Consider the following 13,012-nt stretch of genomic DNA (forward strand, 5'->3'; position numbering starts at 1 on the left):
AGCTCCTGTTTGGCACATTGATTGAGAAGATGGAAACAGGATACCTCTGTTTTGCTAGTGCTGGGTATTAGTCGCCATATCTTGAAGTACTTAGCTAGCACCTCCATATCGTCGGATAATGAGACCTCTAAGTTTTCTGAAGTTTTTGTGCTGATTCACGAGACAAATATCGTCAGCGTAAATAAACTTCCTGGCAGTGGTATTTGGGAGGTCGTGGATATATAAGTTAAACAAAATAGGTGCCAGTGCCGATCCCTGGGGCAAACCGTTACTTAACACTCTGGTGTCGCTAACTTCCGAACCTAAGTACACGTTGAACCGCCTCTGAGAGAGCATGTTGGAGATTAGCTTGAAGATGGTCAGATTGGGGACGGCTAGCAGTAGCTTATAGAGTAAACCCTATCATTCTGTACGGATGCCTGGCATGGTGGCCAAGGACACTAAAGAGCACATGCAGGGATGCCCTTACGAAAATACAAAGAACGGCGTGCATGGCTATTACTGGCGCGTTTAGAACGACGCCAACAGCGGCGATGGAGGTACTACTAGACCTCCCGCCGCTGCACCTAGTGATACAATCTGAAACGCGGAAATCGTTACACAGGCTGGCTTTGACAGGCCTCTGGAGCGATAACAAGCCAAAGACTAAACACACAAACATGGAATGTGACAATTTCATGAAAAGGATTACGAATATGGGCTGCGATAAGATGCAACCCAAGTTTGTGTTCCGTAAGAATTTTAATGTTAAAGTTCCAACAAGGGCTGAATGGACCGAAGGTCTTGAAGCACCAATGTCTGATGAAAATGACATCATATGGTACACAGACGGGTCCAAGACAGATTCTGGTACTGGGGCAGGCATTTATGCAAATGACTTTAGTAGTAGCATAAGCATGGGCAATTACGCCACTATCTTCCAAGCCGAGACATACGCTATAATTGCCTGTGCACATGAGAATATAGTTAGGCAAACCCAAGGGAAGAATATCTATATTCTCAGCGACAGTCAAGCTGCACTCAAAGCGCTTAAGGCGCCTAGAGTGGACTCTAGACTGGTATACAATGGCATCCAAGCTCTGAACAAGCTTGGAAGGCAAAACAAAGTGCAACTGGTGTGGATCCCAGGGCACGAGGGATTCATGGGCAATGAAAATGCAGATGAACTTGCCAGAGCCGGATCTGCAAACAACCTTATAGGTCCGGAACCATTCGTGGGGCTCTCACAGGGAACCATCACAACGGCTATCAAAGACCTTACTAAGACCAAACACCAGGAAGAATGGGACAGTCTGACGGGTCTAAAGCACTCAAAGCTCTTTATACAAGGGGTAGACTCTGGTTGGAGCAAAAAGCTTTGGAAACTTAGCAAACGGCAACTCCAAATAATAACGGGGGTGTTTACTGGCCATTACGTGGTCAAGGGAATCCTGGCCAAGATGGGGCACGCTGACAACACCGATTGTCGTATGTGTGGCGAAGAGGAAGAGACAATAGAACACCTTATGTGTGAATGTCACGCCCTCGCCAGACAAAGAATGAAGGACTTTGGAACAGGCTACCTGGTACCAAAGGAATTCAAAAAGCTACCCATAAGGTCCATCATCCGGCATATGGAGATGGTGGAGAAGGCTCTTGAGTAGCGGACGGATCTTTCCTAGGGGGTAACTGCACAAAAGATCCCTATGGGTCGAAGTGTATCCGTAAGGGCCCCCGAAACCATAAGATAAGATAAGATAACCCTTCCCTCCAGACGGTGTCATAAGCAGCAGTGAGGTCGACAAACACAGCCCCGGACTTTAGCCCTTTCTGAAAACCGTTTTCCAAATGAGTTGTTAGAGCTAATACCTGATCCGTGCAGCACCGTCCAGCTCTAAAACCCGCCTGTTCAACCGGTACCAACCCGTCTATAAGAGGAGCTATTCTGCGATATATCCGTTTTTCTAGCAGTTTATAGCAGTTGCTAAGTAAAGCGATCGGGCGGTAGCTGGAAGGGTCGTCGTCTCTCTTGGCTGGTTTTAGCAGTGCGATCACCCTTGATTCTTTAAAAGCTCTGGGGAGTTGATTGGAGTGAAGAACATCAGAAAAGAATATAGATAGCCACTTTATCGCCCTGGGGCCCAGTCCAAGCAAAAACTCGTTATAGATACTATCCACTCCAGCGGCTTTCCCCATCTGAAGCCCTTTAATTGCTATTTGGACTTCTTCGGCTGTAAAAGGTTCTGCTAATTTTGGATCTTCCACGAGGTTAGACTTAAGTTCCTTCATTCTTTTCTTGACTTTCTTGGTCTCCAGTTTGACGCCTTTCGCTCTAGAAATGGCCACCATCCTGTTTGCTATTTCATTCGGGTGAATTGCAGAGGTCTGTCGTGGTACTGTTCTTTTCCCCGTAAGTTTGTTAAGAACAGTCCACGCCTTTCGACTTGACCGCTTGAAATCCATAGAGCTAACTGTGTCCTTCCACTTGCTAGTACGGTTGGCATCCAGAGTCTGTAAGAGTTCAGTGCCAATTGAGCAGTCGCCTGTTTCCCGATAGGTTTTGTACAGTTTTTCACTGTCGCTATTCCAGCCTGGTATGTACTCCTTTCTGAAACCTCTGCACACGTGGCGTTTAGCCGATGATAGTATGAGGCCCATAAAACGGTTGTAGTTTCCTGCTGCAGGTGGGATGAAACGGACACCAGCCTCGATCTGCCCTGCAAACGCCTTCCAATCCGCGCGCCTGAAATTCCAGCGAGGGAGGGGCATAGAGTTGACGAGAGGAATTTTCATGCCTACATCCACAATTACTGGCCTGTGCTGACTGTTGGGGAAGTCTTTGAGTACGACCCGGTTCGTTGGCAGGGCTCTGCCAGTGGCATCCTTAGTTACAAAAACAAGATCCGGGTTATAGTCTTTCTTCCAGCGGGCCGAATGGAAAGTGCCTCTCTCTTTTGCGTCGAAAACGAGAAATAAGTTTAAAGTTTCGGCCCACTGTGCGAGAGTAAGCCCATTTGCATCGTCATTTGAGTAGCGCCATGACGTGTGGTGACTGTTAAAATCGCCGATGTAGACGCACGGGTGAGCGAAAGGAGGAGGCCCATTATTTGCCCAAGACGCCAAAGGCGGTTTGTATATGTTGGCTATCTTGATGTCTTCAACTTGTACGACTACAATATAGTTTTCAGCAGACTCATCAAAATAGACCACGCTTGCGTGATTCAGGCCCGCTCGGATGTAAGTGGCGATTCCGTAGCTGCGGTGGTTCAGCGCCTTGAGTAGTTGATAGCCGGGTATTTGGCCTCTGCTTTCCATATCCTGATCATCCTTTGTGTGCGTTTCCTGTATGTTCAGGACGTCAATTTTGTGTTCGGCTAGAAGTCTGGACATGTAATCGCACTTTGATCTGCTGATCCCTTCGACATTGATTTGGCAAATTCGGACGGAGGGTCCTAAATCTCTAGTCTTGGTGTTCATGCTTACTTAATTATACTGTGGTTTTACGTGATGGCAATGGACGAATTCGTATCTGTTTATTGCTGCGAGGCTCTCGTTAAAAGTGCAGTGCAGCAGCCAAAGTTGATTACTCTTTAGCACCACCCAGGGGACACGTGCAGGGTATCTAAGGTAATCTTCCTGCGGACGCGAGTAATCGTTGCGAGTAATTATTACAATTATTAATAAATACTGAGAAATGATTTTTTGAAGTTGAAAAAATGCTTAAGTGTTCATTCACTGGAGGTTTTACCCTACCTATAATATAATTATAGAACTGGCTTCACCGCTATCCAAAAAACGTTCACGAACCTATCGACTCCGTCAAGACCTCCGACATGCAAATGGCGGCACCGCTTTTTGACATTACGATGTCAATCACCGCCCTTTAGGAAACCGCGCCATTTTGTTTACATTGACAACGTTCTAGTGACGTCATTCACCGCTGTATAGGGTATTTGACTGTATTAAAAATCAATTATTTTACACCTTGCATGAAATAAAGCACCAGAAGATTAATAGAAAAACGTAGACAGCAGTTATTTTTAGACACAATTTCAATTTTAAAACCAGTATAAAACTATAAAGAGTAGGTAATTTGATTGTGACGTCACATGCTAGTGTTTCATATAAATTCCATAGTAGCATAATCGTTTTGACAGTTCGAAAAAAGCCTGATTTGACTAGTAGTCCCTATTACGATTACGGCCGCTAAATGACGGCACCGCTTTCCTAGGAAACCAGAGCTTTAGGGTTCCTTTTGTACCTTTTTGGTACGGAACCCTAAAAATACCTACCTAGATTTGACGGTAAATATGAAAAGCATAGACAAATGGGTAACCCCCAGTCATGATTACTTACCGTATACTAGTTGTCAGAAAAAGTATGAAGAAAAAATAGTTGTCTGTAAAAACATGTCAACATATTTAAATTCAAAGATCTTAACATATTCTTAGAACTAATGTCACTAGGTCACCACATGAATGTGCATTTTGAATGACGCACCTGTTGGGATTTCCACACTTTCAGTACGGGCATTCCGGCGATGGGAGAGTTGGGGTCGGTCTCGGCAGCACTGTTCACAGTATCGTTGGCACCTGTATCAATAACATCATCCTTTAACATGTTCTACAAGTAAAGTTGGGCATACAGGGCCTGTGGCGCCCTTCACACTAAACATTCAGCGCACTTCGCACGCTCTTACATACAGGTCAGGCAAAGCCCGAAATTCAGCGCGGCGCATTTATTACATACAGGGCGCCTATTTCAGATTCAATTTCAGTGCAAATTATGTTTCGCAATAGCGCCAAGGATAAAACCATTACAGCATTGCCTGAGGCATATATTGCTAACTTACTATTTTGTATCCCATGGCCTGTTCATTTAGATTTCAAGATATTTTCCAATGTTAGCATTTTGATATATCAAGGTGCCATGGTGCCATGGACTGGCTAAAAATAGCCTATACATACCAATAACCAGCACTAGGTCTGTGTCGGGGAAGTCCTCGTTGATCTCATCCATTTCCAACACGTCGTCGTAGGGCACGCCGGCCTCGGCCAGCAGCACGTTCAGTTGTCCCGGCATGCGACCTTGTGCATAATGTACTATTTTATCTACTCAATTATTATTTTCGTTTAAACATCTTAATTTGTACTCTCTCCCTCATTGCGATTGGTCATGGAAATCTGTTCCCGGCTCGCGGTCATGTTGTTTTAGGACCTATTTAGGTTTTTTACCCCTCTCTCCCTTTTTCCCATAACGATTTGCTAGATACTTAAAATATGGAGTTACCTGCAATTTTAAATGAATTTAAATACAACAAATATGTTACCTGCCACAGGGTGGATCGCGAAGCGCACTCTCTTGCCTTGTTTCTTAAGCATGTCCACCAACTCAGCGATTGGGTACTGTGCTTTGGCAACGCACAGACCGTAACCTATGGGGCAAAGAATATCATAAGAAAAGACGCTTACCACAAGGATTGCCGACATTGTCGTAGTTACATTGACCCGCCTGTGGCTGTCTCTGTTGCACGTGCATAATTATATTGCTATACCGCTCGCACAGTGACCTTGACAGCCGGCATAATGCAGTGTAATTATGCACGTGTAATATAGATAGCAACAGGCGGGTCAGTGTACGAGAATCCTTATGGTAGGCGTCTTTTCTTTAGCATGGTCATTAGAGATGAGACAGTTTGTTTGGAATATTCATACATATTTATCTCTTTCTGGCGACCGCGAGGTTTATTTCCACCTTGCGAATAGAACTATAAGAAATAGTGAACAGCTTTCAATGTGGAATGGAAAATATGATGAGGTGCTTGTTTACCGGGTGTTATGATGATGTTGGAGGCGTGGGAGATGAGGTCGGCGACGGAGTCTACGTTGAGCTCGGTGTGCGCGGCGCCCGCCGGCCGCGCCGAGCCGCTGCTCGTCACGCCGTACCCGCCTAGGATCACGTTGGGCAGCGAGCGGTTCATCGCCTACAATTATTACATTTTTAGCACTTCCAATAGGCATGATGACAGATTTTGAAAAACTGTCCTATATGTTAAGAAGGTGTACGTACTTCCTTTTTGGCGAAATTTATTTCGCCAAATTTCACTTGGCAACCAACTTTTCGCCAAAGTTTCATTTGGCAAACCAATCGTTGGCATAAGCTTACTTCGCAACCATTTCATTTCCCAACCCCATAGTTGTTGGATTATGTAAATTTGCGAAATGAAATTTCGCCCAACTAAAAATATGGGATAAATATCAATCAATCAAAATCAATCAAAATATTTATTGTTGGTCATGAGTTACAAGGATGTTATTCTAATGTACAATGGTCTTCATGTCCTGCCTCAGAGAGGCGTACAATATGGAAACTTAATTCTAAATGAGATCATTTATGTAAATATATTAGCTTAAGCTACACATTACAAAATTGGTTAACGTAGCGTTTTATATTATTCTGTTAAAAAAATCGGAGATGCTGTAAAAACATTTCTCCACAAGCCATTGAAAAAGTTTTCTTTTGAACTCCATAGGCATCAACTTCTTTAGGTGGATTGGTAATTTATTATATATTTTTGGACACATAACCATAACACTCTTTGAAAAAAATGCCGAAGTGGATGTAGGATATCCAATATCATAACCATATTTTGACTGAAGACGTGGTCTTGGATTTCTACTTTCAAACATAATTGGGTTATTTTTTACAAACAGACTGACTTCAAATATTTAAAGGGCTGGAAAAGTTAGTATTTTATTCTCGAGAAATAGTGTACGACATGATTCAGTTTGATTAAGACCATATATAGCGCGGAGGCATCTTTTCTGTAATCTAAAGACTTGGTCTTTATTCCCAACATTACCCCATAAAATAATACCATAGCGTAGATTTGACATGACATAAGCGTGGAAAGCTAGAAGGGCTGTATTTTCTGTTGATACTTCTCTAAGTCGTTTTATAGCATAGGCAAACCTACTTAATTTTGACAGTACGTGTTCCGAGTGGTTAAGCCAATTAGAGTTAGAATCTATCATTATACCTAAAAATTTTGTGGAGTTAACATATTCTATTTCTGTATCCTTGTACTTTATACTAATTTCATTTTGTTTTCCCTGTTTAGCGTAAAATTCCATGGATTTAGTTTTATTTAGGTTAACTTGAAGTTTGTTTATTTCTAGCCATTTGTTAACATCTGTAAATACTTTATTTAGATCTTCTTTATACTGTGCGGTATTAACATTTCTTACTATTATTGAACAATCATCAGCAAACAGAAGAATTTTGTGATTTATGGTAACTTTTGGCAAATCGTTGATATAGAGGAGGAATAATAATGGTCCAAGTAAACTGCCCTGAGGGACACCAGCTTTAACTATCCTGTATGAAGATCTGTAGGTTTCAAAAGTTTTTGTGTTCTCGGAATAAGCCATTACTTCAGTGCTTTGCTGTCTATTGTTGAGATAGGTTTTAAACCAGTTTAAAACAGATAGTTTGGGAACTGAAAGTTTGTCAAGTAATTTTCGCCGAAACATCAGTAAACCGTTAAGAATCATAAATCATTTACTATAAATAACATATTTCTGCATTTAATAAAGGTTTAATAGGAAAAAACTACATTTTAGTTTTTAGATTTTAAATTCGCTCCAAAACGCTTGTAAGTGTCATGGCGTCCCTAGTGACGTCAAGTTCATATAAACAAAACGCACGTTCTAGGCGTTCCTTAGAAGCTTATTAAATAGTTTGTTTATTTCGTATTATTAAATATGAATACCAAAGTGTATAATGTGCGGTTCCTCAGTGTAATAATATATCAATTACAACTTCTAATAAGTTATTTGTGCAGTATGATTTTTAGGGTTCCGTACCCAAAGGGTAAAAACGGGACCCTATTACTAAGACTCCGCTCTCCGCTGTCCGTCTGTACCTATATGTCTGTCACCAGGCTGTATTTCATGAACCGTGATAGCTAGACAGTTAAAATTTTAACAGATTATGTGTTTCTGTTGCCGCTATAACAACAAATACTAAAAACAGAATAATATAAATATTTAAATGGGGCTCCCATTGTATTGTTACAATACATTCGGGCGATTTTCCGCAACTCGACGACTGGCGCCTATTTTGCGTGACATGGGGGTGGGCTAGTCCTGCCAGCCCAGCTCCTCGAGGAAACCTATCAAACCTTTGATGTTGAGTAGGACCTCGGGGAGGTCTCTCGGGGATCCGAGATGTTTTGCCCTGTATGGGGCTACTCCGCTGCACTCCAGCACCACGTGAGAGGCTGTTTCTTCTATCTCCATGCATCCTCTGCATAGGGGACTGTCTGTGACACCTGTTATAAAAAGATGTTTGTCAAATAGTCCATGACCTGTTATGACATTGGTTACCATGCTCAGTTGGGCCTCTCCTAATTGAAGGAGCACCCTCGTGAGCTTTCCGTTGATGCCAGGCATGGCTTGTTTGGCCTGTCTGCATCCAGTCTGGTTTAGCCAATGTTCTGTGTGTAGTTTCCCTGTACGTGCCAGCAGCATTGAGCGTACCTTGCTAAACGGTATCGGGAGGATCGGTTCTGGGCCAATCGCTCCCGCACTTGATCCTTGCCTGGCAAGCTCGTCCGCAGCATCGTTACCCCGGGATCCGCTGTGTCCTTTGATCCATTGTAGGGTGATCTTATTGTTATGACATACCTCCATTAGTCGTTCGTGGCGTTCGTGTATAAGTTTGGATGTGACTATATGGCTTTTTAGAGCCATCAAGACTGCTCTACTGTCGGAGAGTATGCGGATGGAGGATCCTACTACCTTCCTTGCAGTGATGGCAGCCGCCGCGTTTATGATGCCCATGCACTCAGCTTGGAATACCGAGTTATGGGCTCCTAGCGGAGTGGTGATTGACATGTTCAGGTCTTCTGAGAAGGTTCCAGAGCCCGATCCGCTGTCTGTTTTGGACCCATCAGTGAAGATTCTGAGCTCCCGAGGATTGAGTCCTTCGTAATTGTCGTCCTCGTATAACTGTATTTTGTACCTTTTGTCGAAGATAGCTTGTTTATGAATCCGATCCGTGCCCGAATTGAGCACTGGATAAGCCAGGCAAGTTGTGTGAAGAGCTCCTATGATGTTGGACCATATATTAAGGGCTCGCAGCAGGGGCTCCCATACAACAAACGTAATTTTTTTGCTGTTTTTTTCCGTAATGGTACCCCTTCGTGCGCGAGTCCGACTCGCACTTGGCCGGTTTTTTTATGTAATTATAAATATTGTTTATTGTACTTACAAGGAACTTTTGACATTTCTAAATTCTGCTGATAGTCTAACCCGTTCGTATAAAAATACCGCAAATCGATGTACAGGTTAGCCGATGGGCACACACATACTAGAGGCCAAAACAAAATTTTTGACCCGCAGTTCCTAAAAAAATTTCGCTGCGGGGGGGTGTGATAAAACATTTTTTTTTTTGTATGGAAAAAATTTTTTTTTTCCAAAACCTATGGTATGTGGTATCATACGAAAGGGCTTTTTGAGGCGATTCTAAAAATATATCACATTATTACATTTCGGGCATTTTTTTAAAATTAAAACAAAAAGAATTTTCGAAACATACCAAGTTTGGGCTCCTCCAGACACGATATGGCTGATTTTTTTTTGTACAATATACCACAAATGATACGTGATATCCTCATGCATTCATTACAAAGTGATAGGGTTTAATTTTGTCTAAATTCTGATATGGTAATGCCAGCTCAAGTGGGATTACGTACCTTGCACATGATGTAGGAGAGAATGGCACCGGAGCTGCCGATAAGAGCGCCCACGATGGTCATGAGCGAGTTGTTGAGCATGAAGCCCTCGGCGCACAGCGCCCAGCCCGAGTAGCTGTTCAGGACTGTGATTACCACCGGCATATCGGCTCCTGCGTATTTCAACAGATCTATCTATCTAACCCTTTCATTAAACATTAAATCATTTTACGGTTTAGACTCACCCCCCTTCATTCATATTTATTTATTTAATCTTTATTGCACAAAAGAAATACTTATCGTACAAAAGGTGGACTTAATGCCAAAAGCATTCTCTACCAGTCAACATATTGCACGTCAACAACACTTATTACCAGACGTACAAGTTTTTGTGGCAAAAACGAGTGTTTGAGAAAATGAAACATCGATAAATCTGTTGTCGATAAGTAATAGATTAATATTTAAAAGATGTAATTTCTACTTGCTGTAGGTAAATTACCGCTAAATTTCAAGAATGCAAATCAATTACAAAGCGGTACATAATTTTTTTATTACATATATTTAGTACTTAAAAATGTAGTATACCGTGTCAAAAGAATAAAAAAACTACCAAAATATCAAAAGAGAAGAAGATATCGAACGTGTTGTGTATCGCGATAACTAGCTTCTTATAACATGTAATAAATATCTATAACGTTAAGGTAACATCGATAACAGACATGTCGATATTTCATTTTGTCAATCACTTTATTTTGCCACAAAAACTTCTATGTCTGCTTATTACCAAATTACGTCGATTATCTTTAGTTACAAACGTAAAATGATAATGCGTCTATAAATACACTAACGCTTATGTATGCACGCGTTTGATGCACTAACAGAAAGTTCTGAAATCTATTCCAGCAGACAAAAGTGTTCCTGGTTCAGGTGCGACTTGCCTCCGATAGCAGCCGTGAGCGTGAGCCCCTGTATGCCGCTGAGCACGGCGGCGGCGGACAGCAGCGGCAGGCCGGGCGCGTCGGGCAGCGCGAGCAGCGCGCCGCCGCAGCCCAGCGAGCCCGCCAGCAGCCCCGCGTTGATGGCGTGCCGGCCCGGCAGCAGCAGCGGCGCCGACGACAGCGACCCCTGAAGCTTGCCGTACGCTACTAGCGAACCGCTGGAATCATATCGAAGAAACGTTTTTTATTATAATCTAAAAGAGCAAATGCAATTGGTCAATTTGCAAAATTTATCGTACTTAAAAAAACACTAATGTTGTAAGGTAAACGTCCCAGTGACATTTAATGCCTACAAGTTAACACCCTGATGTCACCTCTATTGCTAAAGATGAAAGTTTAAAGATGACGAACACACGGACTTTTAATCTGGCTAGTTCTAAATCAACTCCTGGTTAACAGCAAAAACGTATAGCGACATATAGCGACTGTCAAACTAGGTGGCGCGATTTTTATAGTTAGTCTTGTATAATAAATAAGTTTATCTACACACATATCATATGATGCCTTCAAAATCCGTAAATAATGGCCAACATTAAGATAAACTGTTTTGTTACGAGGGTTGATCCGTATGCACCACCCCTAACCCTCTTACAATGAAACTACATTCAAGATTTATTTTTTATTTTTCTACATAGTCTCTCTCAACACTAATACACTTGAAATAAAACTATGAAAACGGATTATATCGCGTATATTGAATTTATAATACATCCCGACGTTTCGAACCCTTTACAGCGTTCGTGGTCAACGGGTGACTGAGGAAAAATTACAAAGTGCAAAAATACCCACATACTAAAATAATGAACAATCATAGACTACAAACTTTAAGGCTGGTTGTACATGCAAAATCGGTTCATAAGGCTAGTTATACACTACAATTATTTTCAAGTAAAGATATATATTTGTACGCGATAAAAACTACGCCGGCTCCAACCCTACACCACGGACACGAGAAGATTTAATTCCCTCCTAAATTGTAGGAGGGTATCCCAATATGGGACCGGCAACAAACTCGGCGGGACACATCTTTTCAAATCATATTATACTCAGAATGTCCAGCATCATCCAACACTAAGGTCTCACAGTCTATGTCTCACTTGCTCCTTTATCAGATGGACTACAGGATCCCAAGCTGGTGGTAGAGAAAAGCCATCTTCCCTATTAAAGTTTGGATATTTCTTAATCTCAATGGCCTCGCGCAGCATTCTGGGTATGTAACGCTTCTCCTTGGCAAGAACCAGAGGCTTATCAAACTTGATTGAGTGATTAGCTTTATCCATGACATGCTCACAGACTGCAGACCTAGGTCGACGGTGCTTGACATCAGCTATGTGTTCCTTCACCCGAGTGGAAATGCTCCGTTTCGTCTGCCCGACATATGATAGGCCACACTCACAGTCCAGCCTGTACACTCCTGCAATCTGTAGAGGGGTATTGCATTTTACAGGTTTTCATAGTTTTATTTCATGAGTAACTATCGCGGTAACCGAAGACAATATTACTAATACACTTATTCCATCGGAGCTCCAGCATTTCAATAGCCTCCTGAAAAAAAAAATGTCCGACCTCTGAAAACCACTCCTCCACAACAGATATCACCTCTTGATTATCCAAAAAAAATTTTCCACGTAAAAATTCCTTTAATTATGCGAATAGCCTGTAGTCGCTGGGGGCCAAGTCAGGCGAATACGGTGGGTGCTCCACCAATTCGTAGCCTGCTTGGTGTATGGCAGCCTTAGCGACACAGGACGTATGGACGGTAGCATTGTCTTGGTAGAAGAGTACGCCACTTGTCAACTTGCAGCAAATTTTTTATCTGTGAAAATGTTATTATTGCTAAATAATAACATCTATTTCGATAACATTATTTTATTCAAATTTCGAACATTTCTGAAAAACAGAAATTTGATTTGACCTCTATTCTAATATCAGTCGAGATGACGTTTTATTCGAAATGAAATGTCAATTGCATACAAATTTGACAAATCTCGCTTGTTATTTGGTATCGAACGATATGGCAATCGACCCCCACTCTAGTTTGTCTCTGAATTTAAAAAAAACTACGGTTGCGTGACATGCGTAAAAAAGTTTTCTTTGCCGCCATTTGACCGTGCAGTTTATTTTTTAATTAGTCTGTAAGTAAAAAATAATTTGTTTTGTTATTTTTAAGGTAACTCGACTAGTGAAGTTTCGTGTAAAATGTGCGATAAAGATATTTCGGAGACGCCACCTCATATCCGCGAATTCCGCCATAGAGCAACTATGCCCCAATGTCGGCTGTAATATGAGGTTAGTGAAT

At 42.0% G+C, this 13,012-nt stretch overlaps 1 protein-coding gene across 1 annotated transcript in view; it reads right to left on the reverse strand.

Annotated features, from left to right (window-relative positions):
- The window catches only part of LOC134754823 (NAD(P) transhydrogenase, mitochondrial-like), a 58,605-nt gene that overhangs the window by 6,264 nt on the left and 39,329 nt on the right, over nucleotides 1-13,012 (reverse strand). Inside the window, exons 17-22 of the mRNA XM_063691242.1 lie at nucleotides 10,654-10,871; nucleotides 9,737-9,888; nucleotides 5,809-5,962; nucleotides 5,309-5,413; nucleotides 4,947-5,066; nucleotides 4,480-4,571 (exon numbers count right to left, since the gene is read on the reverse strand). Coding sequence (XP_063547312.1) covers nucleotides 4,480-4,571; nucleotides 4,947-5,066; nucleotides 5,309-5,413; nucleotides 5,809-5,962; nucleotides 9,737-9,888; nucleotides 10,654-10,871 — 841 coding nt within the window. The remainder of the gene's footprint in view (nucleotides 1-4,479; nucleotides 4,572-4,946; nucleotides 5,067-5,308; nucleotides 5,414-5,808; nucleotides 5,963-9,736; nucleotides 9,889-10,653; nucleotides 10,872-13,012) is intronic.

The sequence above is a fragment of the Cydia strobilella genome, chromosome Z (genome assembly GCF_947568885.1).
Source record: "Cydia strobilella chromosome Z, ilCydStro3.1, whole genome shotgun sequence".
Lineage (NCBI taxonomy): Eukaryota > Metazoa > Arthropoda > Insecta > Lepidoptera > Tortricidae > Cydia > Cydia strobilella.